This window comes from Oncorhynchus nerka, linkage group LG28 (genome assembly GCF_034236695.1).
Source record: "Oncorhynchus nerka isolate Pitt River linkage group LG28, Oner_Uvic_2.0, whole genome shotgun sequence".
Classification (NCBI taxonomy): domain Eukaryota; kingdom Metazoa; phylum Chordata; class Actinopteri; order Salmoniformes; family Salmonidae; genus Oncorhynchus; species Oncorhynchus nerka.
In genome coordinates, this window is record NC_088423.1 from 10281465 (window position 1) to 10296002 (window position 14538).

The following is a 14538-nucleotide window of genomic DNA, read 5'->3' on the forward strand; positions in this document are numbered from 1 at the left end:
AGTTAATGGGTCCCAGGAATCTGCATAAGGTGTTAGAGGTTAGGTACACTACCTGTAGAAGGGTTAGAGGTTAGAAGTTAGGTACACTACCTGTAGAAGGGTTAGAGGTTAATGGTTAGCTACACTACCTGTAGAATGGTTAGAGGTTAGGTACACTACCTGTAGAAAGGTTAGAGGTTAGAGGTTAGATACGCTACCTGTAGAAAGGTAAGGGGTAAAGGTGTATATGGGTTAAGTATGGTACCAATAGAAGGTGTAGGGGTTAGTTACACTACCTGTAAAATGTGTATGGGTTTAGTCCTGGCACCTCCAGGGATCGGGCATCAGGCTCGTTGGGCAGCTGGTGAACAATCACCCAGTCCTCATTGTCTCCTATCACACTGACCTATACAAAACAACAACAACAACATGATATAGGGTGCGTCCCAAATAGAACTATAAGTAGTGCAGTGTATAGGGAAACGGGTGCCATTTGGGACTCATCCATAGTCGATGTGGGTCACAGATCAGGGGAGGGGTCAGAGACTTTCTCTGGGGGAGAAGACCTTACCTGGGCCTCTACCTGCCAGCGAGAGATGGAGGTCTTTCCATCGTAGCCGGGTTTGAACTGGAGCGTGATGGATCGAGGGCCAATGTTGGAGATGGCCATGTTGGTGGGAGGACCAGGCAGTTCTATACATACAGACAGACAGACAGACAGACAGACAGACAGACAGACAGACAGACAGACAGACAGACAGACAGACAGACAGACAGACAGACAGACAGACAGACAGACAGACAGACAGACAGACAACACATCGTTATTGACCATTTGAAAGGTGGGAATAATACAAGGAGAACAGGAAGGAACAGAGGGTATCAAGGACCAGGACCTTTCATACAGGAAAGAGTTGAAGTAATGACTCGACAGAAAACCTAATACAGCGGTCTCTATGCCTAATGCAATGTTGTTTTTGACTTGAGGTTTTCTGCATGGAATTGTTTTATCTTTTAAATCTTTACTGATTCAGGACTATGCTTCTACTACATTAAAATGCTAAAGATTGAAGGTACTTCTCCAATACTTCTCCAATAAGTATAAACTAGAGACATCTGTTTGTTTTGCATTGGATGCATCTCAATTCACATTGCTCTTCCTCATCAGCAGTGAAAGGTTACAGAGGTAGAGTGGTGTTTGTCGGGCCAAGAGACATCCCGAAAATAAGTCTTACAAAATCATCTGTAGCTTCCGAACGGTTTGACCTACAAACTATTATGGAAAGATGAGACCCCCACGAACATGATGGTGTTCTCCGTTTTGCTCTGCGACCCTCACAAGCGTCTTAGGACTCGTCTGAATTCTGTACAGCCGATCTGCCAACTTCTTTCTGTAGCGTCCAAACAGTTTGGGCTGAACACTAATATGTGACTCTCACGAACATGCACATGTCTGTTGTTTTGCTCTAGGATGCCCACAGGCCTCACAAGACTCATATGAAGGTCCCCCGGTACCAGTTGAAAAAATGAATGTAAGTACAGTATATATGGAGACTGTTTAATGCCAAAAATAAGGGGTTAAATAAATGTACAAAACAATAATAAATGTTTCCTGATCTTTCTTATATCTCTCACTTCAGACCAAACTTCCTTTAGATTTTTTAGGGGGGCTATCTGTTGATGTTGTCCCCCGATTTAGACAGGGCTTGGACTCTCATGGGTTAAAGTTGTGGGTTAAAGTTTAACTTATGTGTTAAAGTTGTGGCTTAAAGTTTAAGTTATGGGTTAAAGTTGACTACAGGGAAATCTATTCCTTTGTGACAGTGCAGCCTTGTGGTCTAAAATGGATACTGCACTGGTGATGAGCCAATGCTGTTGAGTAGCAGTCTCTCGCTCTCATGGAAGTTTCACTTCCCTCAACTCGAAGTTCTGAGATAAAACAAAACGTTTTAGATCAGCGGGAAGAGTTGGGGATCTTGGAAAAAGCTCTTACATAGAGATAGCCCTATACATAGTATGCCAATTCATGATAAACATTTACATTTGGATATTGTATTTTTATTTACATTATGAAAAAAATAAAAAATGACAATATCCTAATGTAAATGTTTATTATTAATATCATGAAGTTGGCATATTCTTTATAGGGATAGAATAAACGGCCAGATGAATAGCAATTGCATTTCATCTCACTTTTTACATTATGGATGGCTTATTCTCCGCAAATCCTGCTGGAGAAAAAGCTGAATATGACAAAGATTCTATTCAAGTACGTGTGTATGTGAGTGCGGTATTCCAGGAGCTACTAACACGCAGCCGGAATCAGCAGAGTGTGCGGTTCCCGCATCGGACTCAAACACATGAAGTGGAACATCTTCATCATGGACTACGATGGACCGCTAAGATTAGTTTGAGGTAACTCACGATCAAATGATTGTGGATGGAGTAACTACACAAGTAGAGTTATTTGCCTGTAAGTTACCGTACAGTGTAGCCTACACTGGAAAAAAAACTCCTGTTGTTTTTACGGTAACTTACTGGCAGTTACTGAGTGAACATGTTTGGGAACCCCTGCCCTAGGGTACTAGGTGGAGGCTGCTAAGGGGAGAATGACTCATAATAATGGCTGGAACGGAGCGAATGGAATGGCATCAAACACCTGGAAACCATGTTTTTGATGTATTTGATAACATTCCATTTATTCTGCTCCAGTCATTACCACAAGCCCATCCTCCCCAATCAAGGTGCAACCAACCTCATGTGAGAGTACTATATAGTGAAAGGGGCCAACTCTTCAAGTTGATGTAGTGGGTCTATTGGCACATAGACTATATACCTGGAATAGTAAAAGCATCACATTTAAAGGTGAAAAAGGTCACTTTTTGAGCAACCTAAGAACAATCACATAGACATGTGAGTTATAGATATGTAATTCCCATTGAAAGCAAGTTTAAAAAGAGGTGGATCTGTTCTATGTGCACCATTTCTATACTTTCCTGTTTTAAAGTTTCGTTGTTGCGTCTTTTAATTTTGGTTTAAAACATCAGCTTCAAACAGCTGAAAATGTTGGTAATGGAAAATACCGGTTTAGATGATACAATGATTCTATTCACTATAATTTCTTGTTTTGTCACATAAATTGAAATTAGGTGATTTATTAGAATTTTAGCAACATGGAAATGAATGATTTCTACGTAGTGCATCTTTAAAATAACTGTCCAGTGTTTACATATTTCTGTGAAATATTACCTATAATTAATTACAATATGAGTGAAATAGCTTTCCTTCAACAAATTGTAATTGAGTATGTTAAAAAACTACTTTCCTGTGATGGAATGGTGTGTGCTTATACCAGTCAAAAAACATATTAATGTGAGTAGACCGCTGATTGGCCAGCTCATTCTCTTCAGGAGGATGACATCATCCTCTATGAGGAAATAGCTAGCATTTTTTAAATGGTCTGTTTGAGATACAAGTTTGAGGTGGGGTTTTTGAAGTGTTTTTTCTCCTATTTATACGTTGTCCACAAATACGAGTATAGGACGAACAACAACATTATATGGGAATGAGTGAACAGAATATTCACTTTTAAAGGTGAGATTTACAATGGACAGTTAGGATACTTTAAATAATTAGCATGACTGGTTATACAGACAAAAGCACAGTGTGAGATCTCTAGGGTGGGGATGTAGAGTTAAAGCCATAGACTGTATCTTTTTACAGTTAAAGAGTTGAAGTAATCACCATTCTTGAAAAATAACCATAGCTCTATACTGTACTAACTGTAACCCTCGAAAGAATGGGTAATTTTACTTGACAGCTCTGAAAGACATACTGTATAGTGTCTGGGGGAGCCCCAGGTGCAGTAATAATTTACTGGAGGTCTTGTATTTCTATAATACACTGTACCGTGTTTTAATAGGTAATTGTAAACTGGAATTATCTTGATTATCTATTATCTCGATGGACTCTTATTTTTGAGCATGGTGTCATTACTGACCTGGAGCTACACACCAGGGACTGAGCCATGTGTCGGTACTGACCTGGAGCTACACACCAGGGACTGAGCCATGTGTCGGTAATGACCTGGAGTTACACACCAGGGACTGAGCCATGTGTTGGTACTGACCTGGAGCTACACAACAGGGACTGAGTCATGACCCGGTACTGACCTGGAGTTACACACCAGGGACTGAGCCATGTGTCGTTAATGACCTGGAGCTACACACCAGGGACTGAGCCATGTGTCGGTACTGACCTGGAGCTACACACCAGGGACTGAGCCATGACCCGGTACTGACCTGGAGCTACACACCAGGGACTGAGCCATGTGTCGGTACTGACCTGGAGTTACACACCAGGGACTGAGCCATGTGTCGGTACTGACCTGGAGCTACACACCAGGGACTGAGCCATGTGTCGGTACTGACCTGGAGCTACACACCAGGGACTGAGCCATGACCCGGTACTGACCTGGAGCTACACACCAGGGACTGAGCCATGTGTCGGTACTGACCTGGAGCTACACACCAGGGACTGAGCCATGTGTCGGTACTGAACTGGAGCTACACACCAGGGACTGAGCCATGTGTCGGTACTGACCTGGAGCTACACACCAGGGACTGAGCCATGACCCGGTACTGACCTGGAGCTACACACCAGGGACTGAGCCATGTGTCGGTACTGACCTGGAGGTACACACCAGGGACTGAGCCATGACCCAGTATTGATCTGGAGCTACACACCAGGGACTGAGCCATGTGTCGGTACTGACCTGGAGCTACACACCAGGGACTGAGCCATGGCCCGGTACTGACCTGGAGCTACACACCAGGGACTGAGCCATGTGTCGGTACTGACCTGGAGCTACACATCAGGGACTGAGCCATGACCCGGTACTGACCTGGAGCTACACACCAGGGACTGAGTCATGTGTCGGTACTGACCTGGAGGTACTCCAGAAGAGATTGTGGAGGAGGAGAGTTTTCCCTGGCCCTTGGAGGTCATGCCGGCCACCTCGATGGTGTAGGTGGTGAGGGCAGTCAGCCCTGTGACGCGGTACTCCAGGGTCACGTTGGGGAGGTAGTGGGTCACCCGTGTGTTGGTGCGGTTAAACTCCTCCCATGAGATACGGTACCCTGGAACAGAGAATCATTCAAATTCATCAATCAATCCAATATGATTTGTTCAGGTCCAATGTCTTTGCGTGGTGTACCTGTGAGGACTCCGTTCTTCTCTTCAGGTTCTCTCCAGCTCACTTTGAGAGACGTGTCGAGGATCTCTGTGAAGCTCAGGTCACCCACCGCCCCAGGAGCTAAAGAGGAGGGCACAGTGGTTATTTAAGAACAAATTCTTACTTTCAATGACAGCCTAGGAACAGTGGGTTAACTGCCTTGTTCAGGGGCAGAACAATTTTTACCTTGTCAGCTCGGGGATTCAATCTTGCAACCTTTCGGTTACTAGTCCAACGCTCTAACCACTAGGCTACCCTGCCACCCCATTATCATGATGAGAATTATAACACAATGGATCCCACGGATGTCAATAGCATACATAATTACATTATGTAGATGCATTTTAATATATTAGGCTTTTTTAAAATTGCCCGTTCAACAGTCATTACAGCTACTAAAATAGGCAAAATTAGGCTTTTACTTGGAAGATTGTGTAATTACAAGTAAAAGCCAGTATGGCCAAACCTTTATCTCCTGAGAAAATGTGTCCCAATTAAATGTGAATTTGTGCAAAACCCTAATTGTAGCCTACGTATTCATTAGGACTGTAGAACTAGGCTGATACTGTGCATTAATAATACATTTGACCCAGTGGGCATGTTTCAGTATGATTGGCCATGTCCACTAAATAGTGAGTGTGTGTGTGTGTGTGTGTGTGTGTGTGTGTGTGTGTGTGTGTGTGTGTGTATGTGTGTGTGTGTGTGTGTGTGTGTGTGTCTGTGTGTGTGTGTGTGTGTGTGTGTATGTTGAACTCACTGTCTTCATGTGTCCTCAGGCCGTTAGCGGGGCTGCGGGGGCCGTCTCCCGGCGTAGTGAAACACAGCACAGAGCTGTAGTACTCTGTGAACTTCTTCAGCCCCGTCACGTAGCCCACATGCACACTGTCCTGGAAGTTAGGTCTCACTGTAACCATGGTGACCTCCTCTTCCTGACCTGGCTCCCATGCCAACAGCTAGCAGAATGGTTAATGGGAACAGAGAAGGAAGAGCGTGAGATCAAACTAGAAATAAAAACTAAATGGTAGAACATCTAATAGGACTGACTGGTTTTCTGACATTTTGGATGGGAACCAAAGAGCTCCACAATTTCCCCCAGAAATAGAACTGTTACTCTCCAAGTCTAATCATTTTCAAATGTTTTGTTTAAACCAACTCTTCCCCCTCGCACGTGCTGGTGACCTGCTCTGGGGTGTCATTTGGCATCATACCTGCCACATGAATAGTTAGCGCCAGTGTCAACGTGTTCTGCCAGTAAGCACTGGAAGGCAGGGCTGGAATGAGTCCACAGAGAGAGAGAGAGGATGAAACAGAGAGCTTTAAATTGTGGTGTATAGCAGGTCTAATGTATAGGGACTGCATACACATCAGAATGAGAGAGTGGCCAATTAGGTGTTTAGATGATTACTACCATTGGCAAATCTGTTGGGTCTATTTCTATATTGGTTCCCAGGCTGTGAGTAGAGTTTGTCTCTGGGAAAGAGAGTGTGGAGTTGGCACGCGGTGAGGTGGGTGTCTAAGCTGAATGTGGAATATATGGATGTCCCCTCTGCTTCCGTCTCTCTCTCTCTCTCTCTCTCTCTCTCTCTCTCTCTCTATCTCGCTCACTCACACTCCCAGTAACCTCTCTCTCTCGGGACAGCCCTGCAGTCAGAGAGAGTTTAACAGTGACTGCTAAGATGTCCTGATAAGTGGGGCCAGAGTCATTCTCATGAACTCTTCTGAGAGAAATACAGTGTCATCACATCACACAGACTATATAATCAAGTACTAGTACAGCTGATTCTAAGCAGTCTTTCTCCATACATCTCATTCTAAGCCTATAAAGTACATATTTAAATGACAGCTGACATTCTTAAACCATCTTCCTTGACAGTGTGAGCTGGAGAGATTGAACGACTTCCAGATCTAGTTAGCCACAAGATAGATAGCTGGTCAAATGCTCCAAAAATGAAGGTCAATGAAACAAATGACAAATCGGAAGCCATCTTTCACAATGTTTGGTAGTGGCATATCTGTTTCCCCTTGTGACACAGTATGAGGCGCTACCAGCCTATCATCCAGTCAATCGATTGTACTGCCCCTAATGACAGGCTGCCTAGTGTCTCTGAGACTGCCCTCAGTGACAGGGTGACTGGTGTCTATCACCCATTAGAGAGTACTGCCCTCAGTGACAGGGTGACTGGTGTCTATCACCCATTAGAGAATACTGCCCTTAGTGACAGGGTGACTATCACTCATTAGAGAGTACTGCCCTTAGCGACAAAATGACTGGTGTCTATGATGTCCCTCACCTTGTATCCCTGGTTGATACCGTTGATAAACTGAGGGTTAGGGGCGGCCCAGGTGATACGGATGGTCGTGGAATTGACGGCCTCCACCTGAACTTTACTGGGGGCTATAGTCGGCACTGCGGGAGACAAGAGGAAAATAGAGAATCAGAGAGAGATAAAGAGAGAGAGAGAGAGAGAGAGAGAGAGAGAGAGAGAGAGAGAGAACAGGATACAACCAAACAAAACACATTTCAGATTGGACAGCCTTGGCTAGGTATTGATTCTGCAGGGCAGGGGCCACCATATTCACATCTTCACTCTCTTCTTTTTCTTCTCCTATCTTGAGGCTCAGGACTTATTACAACATTGTGGCTTTACTGCTCTCAGTTTCCAGCTGCGGGCTCAAACTTGAAATCTACAGCCAAGGTAGTGTAATGTACTATTCAGACCTTACAAACGATTCAATAGGAATGCATACCTCTATTCAGCAAGGATTATATTTATTCAGCAATATTTCAATACCATTTTGCACGGATGCTAACTCAAGGTTTTTGCTCCAGTTCTGACTGCGCTGCCTTCTACATAAACTGCATCAATAAAATATCCTTGTTGAACATCATTCTTATATTCTCCAAATGGGCATGATGCTTGACAAGTTAATTTATGTGTCAACTCATGAAATAGGTATTTAAAGGTAAGTTCTCCACAGGTAAAATCCTTTCCATTCAATTTCCTTCCAATGTCATCTAAGTATTTATCTGACTGACAAGCAGAATGTGCAATGAGCAGAGACTTTTACAGCTCACATCTGACTGACAAGCATCAGGGAAAATGAGCAGAGTCTATTCCAGCTAACATCTGACTGACAAGCATAAGGGAAAATGAGCAGCGAGGATTCAGGATCACTCACCTCCCTGCAGCGTCCACTCAGTGACCTTGTGGCTGAAGGTTCCTAGCCCCGCCCTGTTGTAGGCTGCCACCTCTATCTCATAGTTGGTCCAGATGATCAGGTCCTCCAGGAGAATGTTGGTAACGTCGGGTTTGGAGATGTTCTTACTCTGGTAGTCCACTGGAAGACCTGTTAGACGATACCTGAGAGGGGGGGGGGGTAGGGGAGAGAGAGGGTGTAGAGAGAGGAGAGAGGGGAGAGGTTAGTCTGGTCTGGTTTGGTTTGGAGATGTTCTTACTCTGGTAGTCCCTGAGACACAGTCCCTGAGACACAGTGCCAGAGTGTGTTAAGGCCAGGTACTGTAGTACATCCTATCTACAGTAGAGGGAGACAGAGCAGTAGTCTACAGCACTCGCCAGAGTAAGCAAATGATGATGACAGAGTGATTGGAATATCTACAGAATGCCTGCCAACTTATTATACACCATGACACAACCAGCTACAAACCTACTGCAAACTGAGTTTATCCCTACTGATAAACTGCCAGAGCTACAAGAGCAACTCCTAAAATTGTTCTTTGTCTCAGCTAGTGGTTTTACTTCATTTTGAACTTGAGCTCTTATGTTATGTGCTTCCATGTAGCATAACAACTCTCATCCTTGATTCAGAGAACCAGGGAGGGTTATAGCAGCCAACCAATCCTGTTATCCCATGGTTCTCACCGGACGCTGTAGCCCCTGAGAACCCCGTTCTGGTGGCTCTCTGGTGGGGGCTGCCACTGGATCATGATGGACTGGTTGGTGCGGCCGCTGGCGATCACATTCTGGGGAGGGGCACTGGGAGGTTCCTCTGGTAGAGATACACTGCAGAGAGGAGAGAGAGCAGAGAAAGTTTGGAAGGATAGAGCGTTGTTTGTTTTTCTGTCAGAAGAGAAGACAATGCAGCGTGTTGACACGCTCTGTTTGTAGACAGGCTCTGTCACTTCTTTCTCATCCATAACCTGTCTCATGACCTCTTGCTCTTTTCAATAATCAACACGATGTCATGAGAATGGCGCTGAAATGTATAGCGTCCATTTTACGGGCTGTTTTGTGTTTTTCTTTGCTGATCTTAACATATTATATATATTTTTTACATAGTGTTTCCGCGGTCGTTTTCTATGTCCTAAAGGAGCTTCTGGACATCAGAGCAGTGATCACTAACCTTGATTTGGATGAAGATTTCTACTTCACTGGGTCGGCGGCGCAGGACATACTGCTTACCCCGGACCAGGCCCTACTCCCCAACACTCGGAAGAGAAAGAGACGCCAATATAGAGGGCGACGTGCGGACACCCTGACAAAACTATAGCGGCGAGTAAACAAACCACCTCTACCCTCTGTTCTATTGGCGAATGTACAATAATTGGAGAACAAACTGGACGAGCTCCATTCGAGACTACCTTATCAATGGGACCTGAAGAACTGTGATATCCTTTGTTTCTCTGAAACTTGGCTGAAAAAGGAGATGGATAATATACTGAAACTCTAGATCCCCATTACTCCACACACAGAGACACATACAAAGCTCTCCCTCGCCCTCCTCCATTTGGCAAATCTGAACATAACTATATCCTCCTGAATCCTGCTTACAAGCAAACATTCTAACAGGAAGTACCAGTGACGCGCTTAATACGAAAGTAATCTGATGAAGCGGATGCTAAACTACAGGACTGTTCGCTAGCACAGACTGGAATATGTTCCAGGACTTATTCCATGGCATTGTGGGGTTCACAGTCCACAGTCACCGGCCTCATTAATAAGTGCATCGATGACGTTGTCCCGACAGTGACCGTACACACAGTACATATCCCAACAAGAAGCCATGGATTACAGGTGTCGTGTCTTTGGCTATACTGGATTAACTGATATGACATGCTATTCTATAAAATCCTTTCTCTGTAATTAATATGACCTGATTGAGCTAATCATGTAAATGTAATTAACTAGAAAGTCGGGGGACCACAAAATAATATTTCTAGAGCAGTTATCTTCCGAATAAACTCTTAAAGACCTAGTAATATTTTATATCAATAGCAGTCAATATTAATCGTCACCTTATTTCTGTCTCATCTGAAAGTTGTCTTTCACGAACCCTGGCTAACAAGTTGAATCAGCCATACAAAATTGGGTTCAATTATTTATTTACTAAATACCTAACTAATCACACAGAATTACATATACACAGAATGAATCATACCTTGATTTCAAATGATGTCATAAAGGAAAACGTCCCTAGCGGACGGAACAGACAAAGAAAAGGGGGCTGGGTTTGAGTGAAAGAGCGGGACGACTGAAGAACAAAGGGAGAAGCAATGTCTCTATCGGGCCGTAGGCAGCTACTCTATTGTAAATACAGAATCGTATGCATTCTAAATTACCGCCCATTTGGAAAAGGAAAATGCAATAAATATTTACACTGAGCTGCGCTTCGGTAGGTTGGTCGTAGATGCTAGTCGTGTTGGCCAACAGAGATCTTCCTGTCCTCGGAAGAATGTATCTGGTGGTAAATTGTAACGTCGTTGTAACGTCGTTGTATGGTAGATGGGATACTCTTGTCTGTTCGTTCCTAGCCCACGTTTGCAGCTGCTGTTGCTAACTCAACGGCTAGGAGGTATCACTTCTGTAGTGAATAAGAGTTCAAAGTTCACACCATTCGCAACCAAAGCTCACGCTGAGGTTGGCTTCATTCTGTAGTTATTATCTGAACCCTTCTGACATCGGATTGTCATCCTAATATACCCAGAACAGCAAGTTATATTGTCGTCAAGGCTTTATATAGGAAGGGAGAGGAGGGTGTGTTTCATAGTTTATAACCAATGTCTCTTCACATGTGCGGGCCACTAGGTCGGGCCTAATTCACTCACGAAAACCCAATTCTCACATTTTAGAAGCTAAAATCACATTTCATCCCCTCTCAAATAATTTCATATTCAAACATTTAAATTGCACAACAATTCCATGTGAATCTGATAACTATAATGTGTAGACTTTCCACTGTACCGTTTATGTCATCCTATCATTGATGAGAATGCCTCAGATGACAACCGAACTGACATCATATTTATTAAGTACCAACGCATATGTTCAACTGGTTGGATTACCAAAATATGGTTCATTTCCCCCACCTTCTGATGTTCCCAGAATCTCTGTTTAACAAAGGCTATTCAAGAGTCCCTCTCTAGAGTCAAGAGAGAGGGAAGGGAGAAGTATTTATGGGAGGGTCATAAACCTTACCCACAGGCCAACGTCATGACACAGGCAACATCCACACTGAGCTAAGGGCTAGAACTGCCACTTTCAAGGAGAAGAACACTAACCCAGACTCTTATAAGAAACCCTGCTATGCCTTCCGACGAAGCATTAAACAGGCAAAGCGTCAATGCAGACCATGTGTGTAAGACCTTTAAACAGGTTAACATTCACAGGGCCACAAGGCCAGATTAACTACCACGAAGCGAACTCAGAGCATGAGCCGACCAGCTGGCAAGTGTCTTCACTGACATTTTCAACCTCTCCCTGACACAGTCTGTAATACCTGTAACCTGTCTAAATGACTATCGCCCCATAGCACTCACATCTGTAGCCATGAAATGCTTTGAATTGAACTCTACACTACCCTTTCTCACTTGGACAAAAGGAACACCTACGTGAGAATGCTGTTCATTGACTAAAGCTCGGCATTCAACAGAGTGTCTTCCAAGCTCATCACAAAGATAAGGACCATGGGACTGAACACCTCTCTATGAAACTGGAATCTGGACTTCCTGACGGGATGCCCCGAGGTGATGAGGGCAGGCAATAACACATCAGCCACACTGACCCTCAACATAGGGGCCCCTCAGGGGTGCATGCTTAGTCCCCTTCTGTACTCCCTGTTCACAGATGATTGCATGTCCGCACATGACTCCAACACCATCATTAAGCTTGCAGACAACACGGCGGTGGTAGGCCTGATCACTGATGACGATGAGAAAACCTATAGGGAGGAGGTCAGAAACCAGGCAGTGTGGTGCCAGGATAACAACTTCTCCCTCAACATCAGCAATACAAAAGGTGCTGATCGTGGACTACAGGAAACGGAGGGGAGAGCACACTCCCTTTCACATTGATAAGGGCTGATGGGGAGCGGGTCAAGAGCTTCAAGTTCCTAGTTGTCCACATCACTAAGGATCTAGCATGGTCCAAACACACTGACACAGTGTTGTTGTGATGATGGACTACTTTCTGGACCACAATTGTGCCACGCAATGCTGACTCTCTCTCACTCTGAAAATAACACGTTTTGAAGTCAGTGGAACACAACCGGCCAAACAAGCTGTGCAAAATAAACAGAAAAAACACAGGATAAAAGGGGTTGCAGTCTGCCGTGAAGCTTTCATCCATGTATACATCCATGTAAGAATCTAGCTCAGATATTATACGTTTCTAATTTTGTCAGAAAGTTGTTTTCATTGCAAACTAAAGCTTGCTGTTAGCTAGCCAGCTGGAGATCGATGGCTGGTTTGCTAACTAACAATGTGAAGCTTTCATCCATGTATACAGATACAGGTAAGACTCTAGCTACAGGTTCAGATATTATAAGATATTATAAGATTCTAATTTTCTCAGAAAGTTGCTTTCATTGCAAGCTTAAGCTTGCTGTTAGATTGGCTTGCTAACTAACAATGAACATAACGTTATTTGTTTAACTTGCTATGACAATCGGTTTGTATTGCTAGTAACGTTACTCTATGGATTGGGATTATATTTAATCTTTTTGCTAGCTAACGTTAACGTGACATGTCTAAACAAAAGACCAAGTTACAGCTTGATGTTAGCTAGCTAACGTCAGCTGAGGTTAGGTGGCTGGCCTGCTAGCTAACATTAACTTATGTGTATAAAGTGTGTATAAAGTGTGTGTCTAGTTAGTTTAGTTTTCTCTTCTTTGGGATAGGTGTCCGATCCACTGGATGGTTGAGCTAACGTAGGCTAATGCATGAGATTGTAAGTACCAACAGTTTTTTCCCAGGACATAGACATATATGATATTGTCAGAAAGCTTAAATTATTGTTAATCTAACTGCACTGTCCAATTTACAGTAGCTATTGCAGTGAAATAACACCATGCTATTGTTTGAAGAGAGTGCAAAGTTTTGAACATGAAACTTTATTATTTTTAACAGAAATGCGATGGTTCATTGGATCTAAAACTTTGCACATACACTGCTGCCATCTAGTAGCCAAAATCTAAATTGCAGCTGGGCTGGAATGATACATTATGGCCTTTCTCTTGCATTTTAAAAATGATGGTACAAAATTTTTTTTTTTTTTCCCTTCTTTGTATTATCTTGCGTTATATTCTCCTATGTTCCTTTCACATTTCCACAAACTTTAAAGTGTTTCGGTTACAGGAAATTAGATTTGGGTATGTCATTTTAGGCGAAAATTGAAAAAAAGGGGCAGATCCTTAATAACTTCTTAGAGATAGGGGGCAGCATTTCTACTTTTTGATAAACGCAGCCTCTGCCAGCTAGCCTAGTTCAGCAGTACTGTATCATTTTAATCATTTTAGTCAATAAGATTCTTGCTACGTAAGCTTAACTTTCTGAACACTCGAGACGTGTAGTCCACTTGTCATTCCAATCTCCTTTGCATTAGCGTAGCCTCTTGTGTAGCCTGTCAACTATGTGTCTGTCTATCCCTGTTCTCTCCTCTCTGCACAGACCATACAAACGCTCCACACCGCGTGGCCGCGGCCACCCTAATCTGGTGGTCCCAGCGCGCACGACCCACGTGGAGTTCCAGGTCTCCGGTAGCCTCTGGAACTGCCGATCTGCGGCCAACAAGGCAGAGTTCATCTCAGCCTATGCCACCCTCCAGTCCCTCGACTTCTTGGCACTGACGGAAACATGGATCACCACAGACAACACTGCTACTCCTACTGCTCTCTCTTCGTCTGCCCACGTGTTCTCGCACACCCCAAGAGCTTCTGGTCAGCGGGGTGGTGGCACCGGGATCCTCATCTCTCCCAAGTGGTCATTCTCTCTTTCTCCCCTTACCCATCTGTCTATCGCCTCCTTTGAATTCCATGCTGTCACAGTTACCAGCCCTTTCAAGCTTAACATCCTTATCATTTATCGCCTCCAG

General features: G+C 43.9%; 1 protein-coding gene across 1 annotated transcript in view; it reads right to left on the reverse strand.

The window, feature by feature from the left end:
• The window catches only part of LOC115113810 (protein sidekick-2-like), a 202754-nt gene that overhangs the window by 80645 nt on the left and 107571 nt on the right, over nucleotides 1-14538 (reverse strand). Inside the window, 8 exon segments of the mRNA XM_065012628.1 lie at nucleotides 276-385; nucleotides 551-672; nucleotides 4926-5117; nucleotides 5195-5293; nucleotides 5970-6165; nucleotides 7504-7619; nucleotides 8393-8574; nucleotides 9094-9234. Of these exon segments, the coding sequence (XP_064868700.1) occupies nucleotides 276-385; nucleotides 551-672; nucleotides 4926-5117; nucleotides 5195-5293; nucleotides 5970-6165; nucleotides 7504-7619; nucleotides 8393-8574; nucleotides 9094-9234 (1158 nt within the window).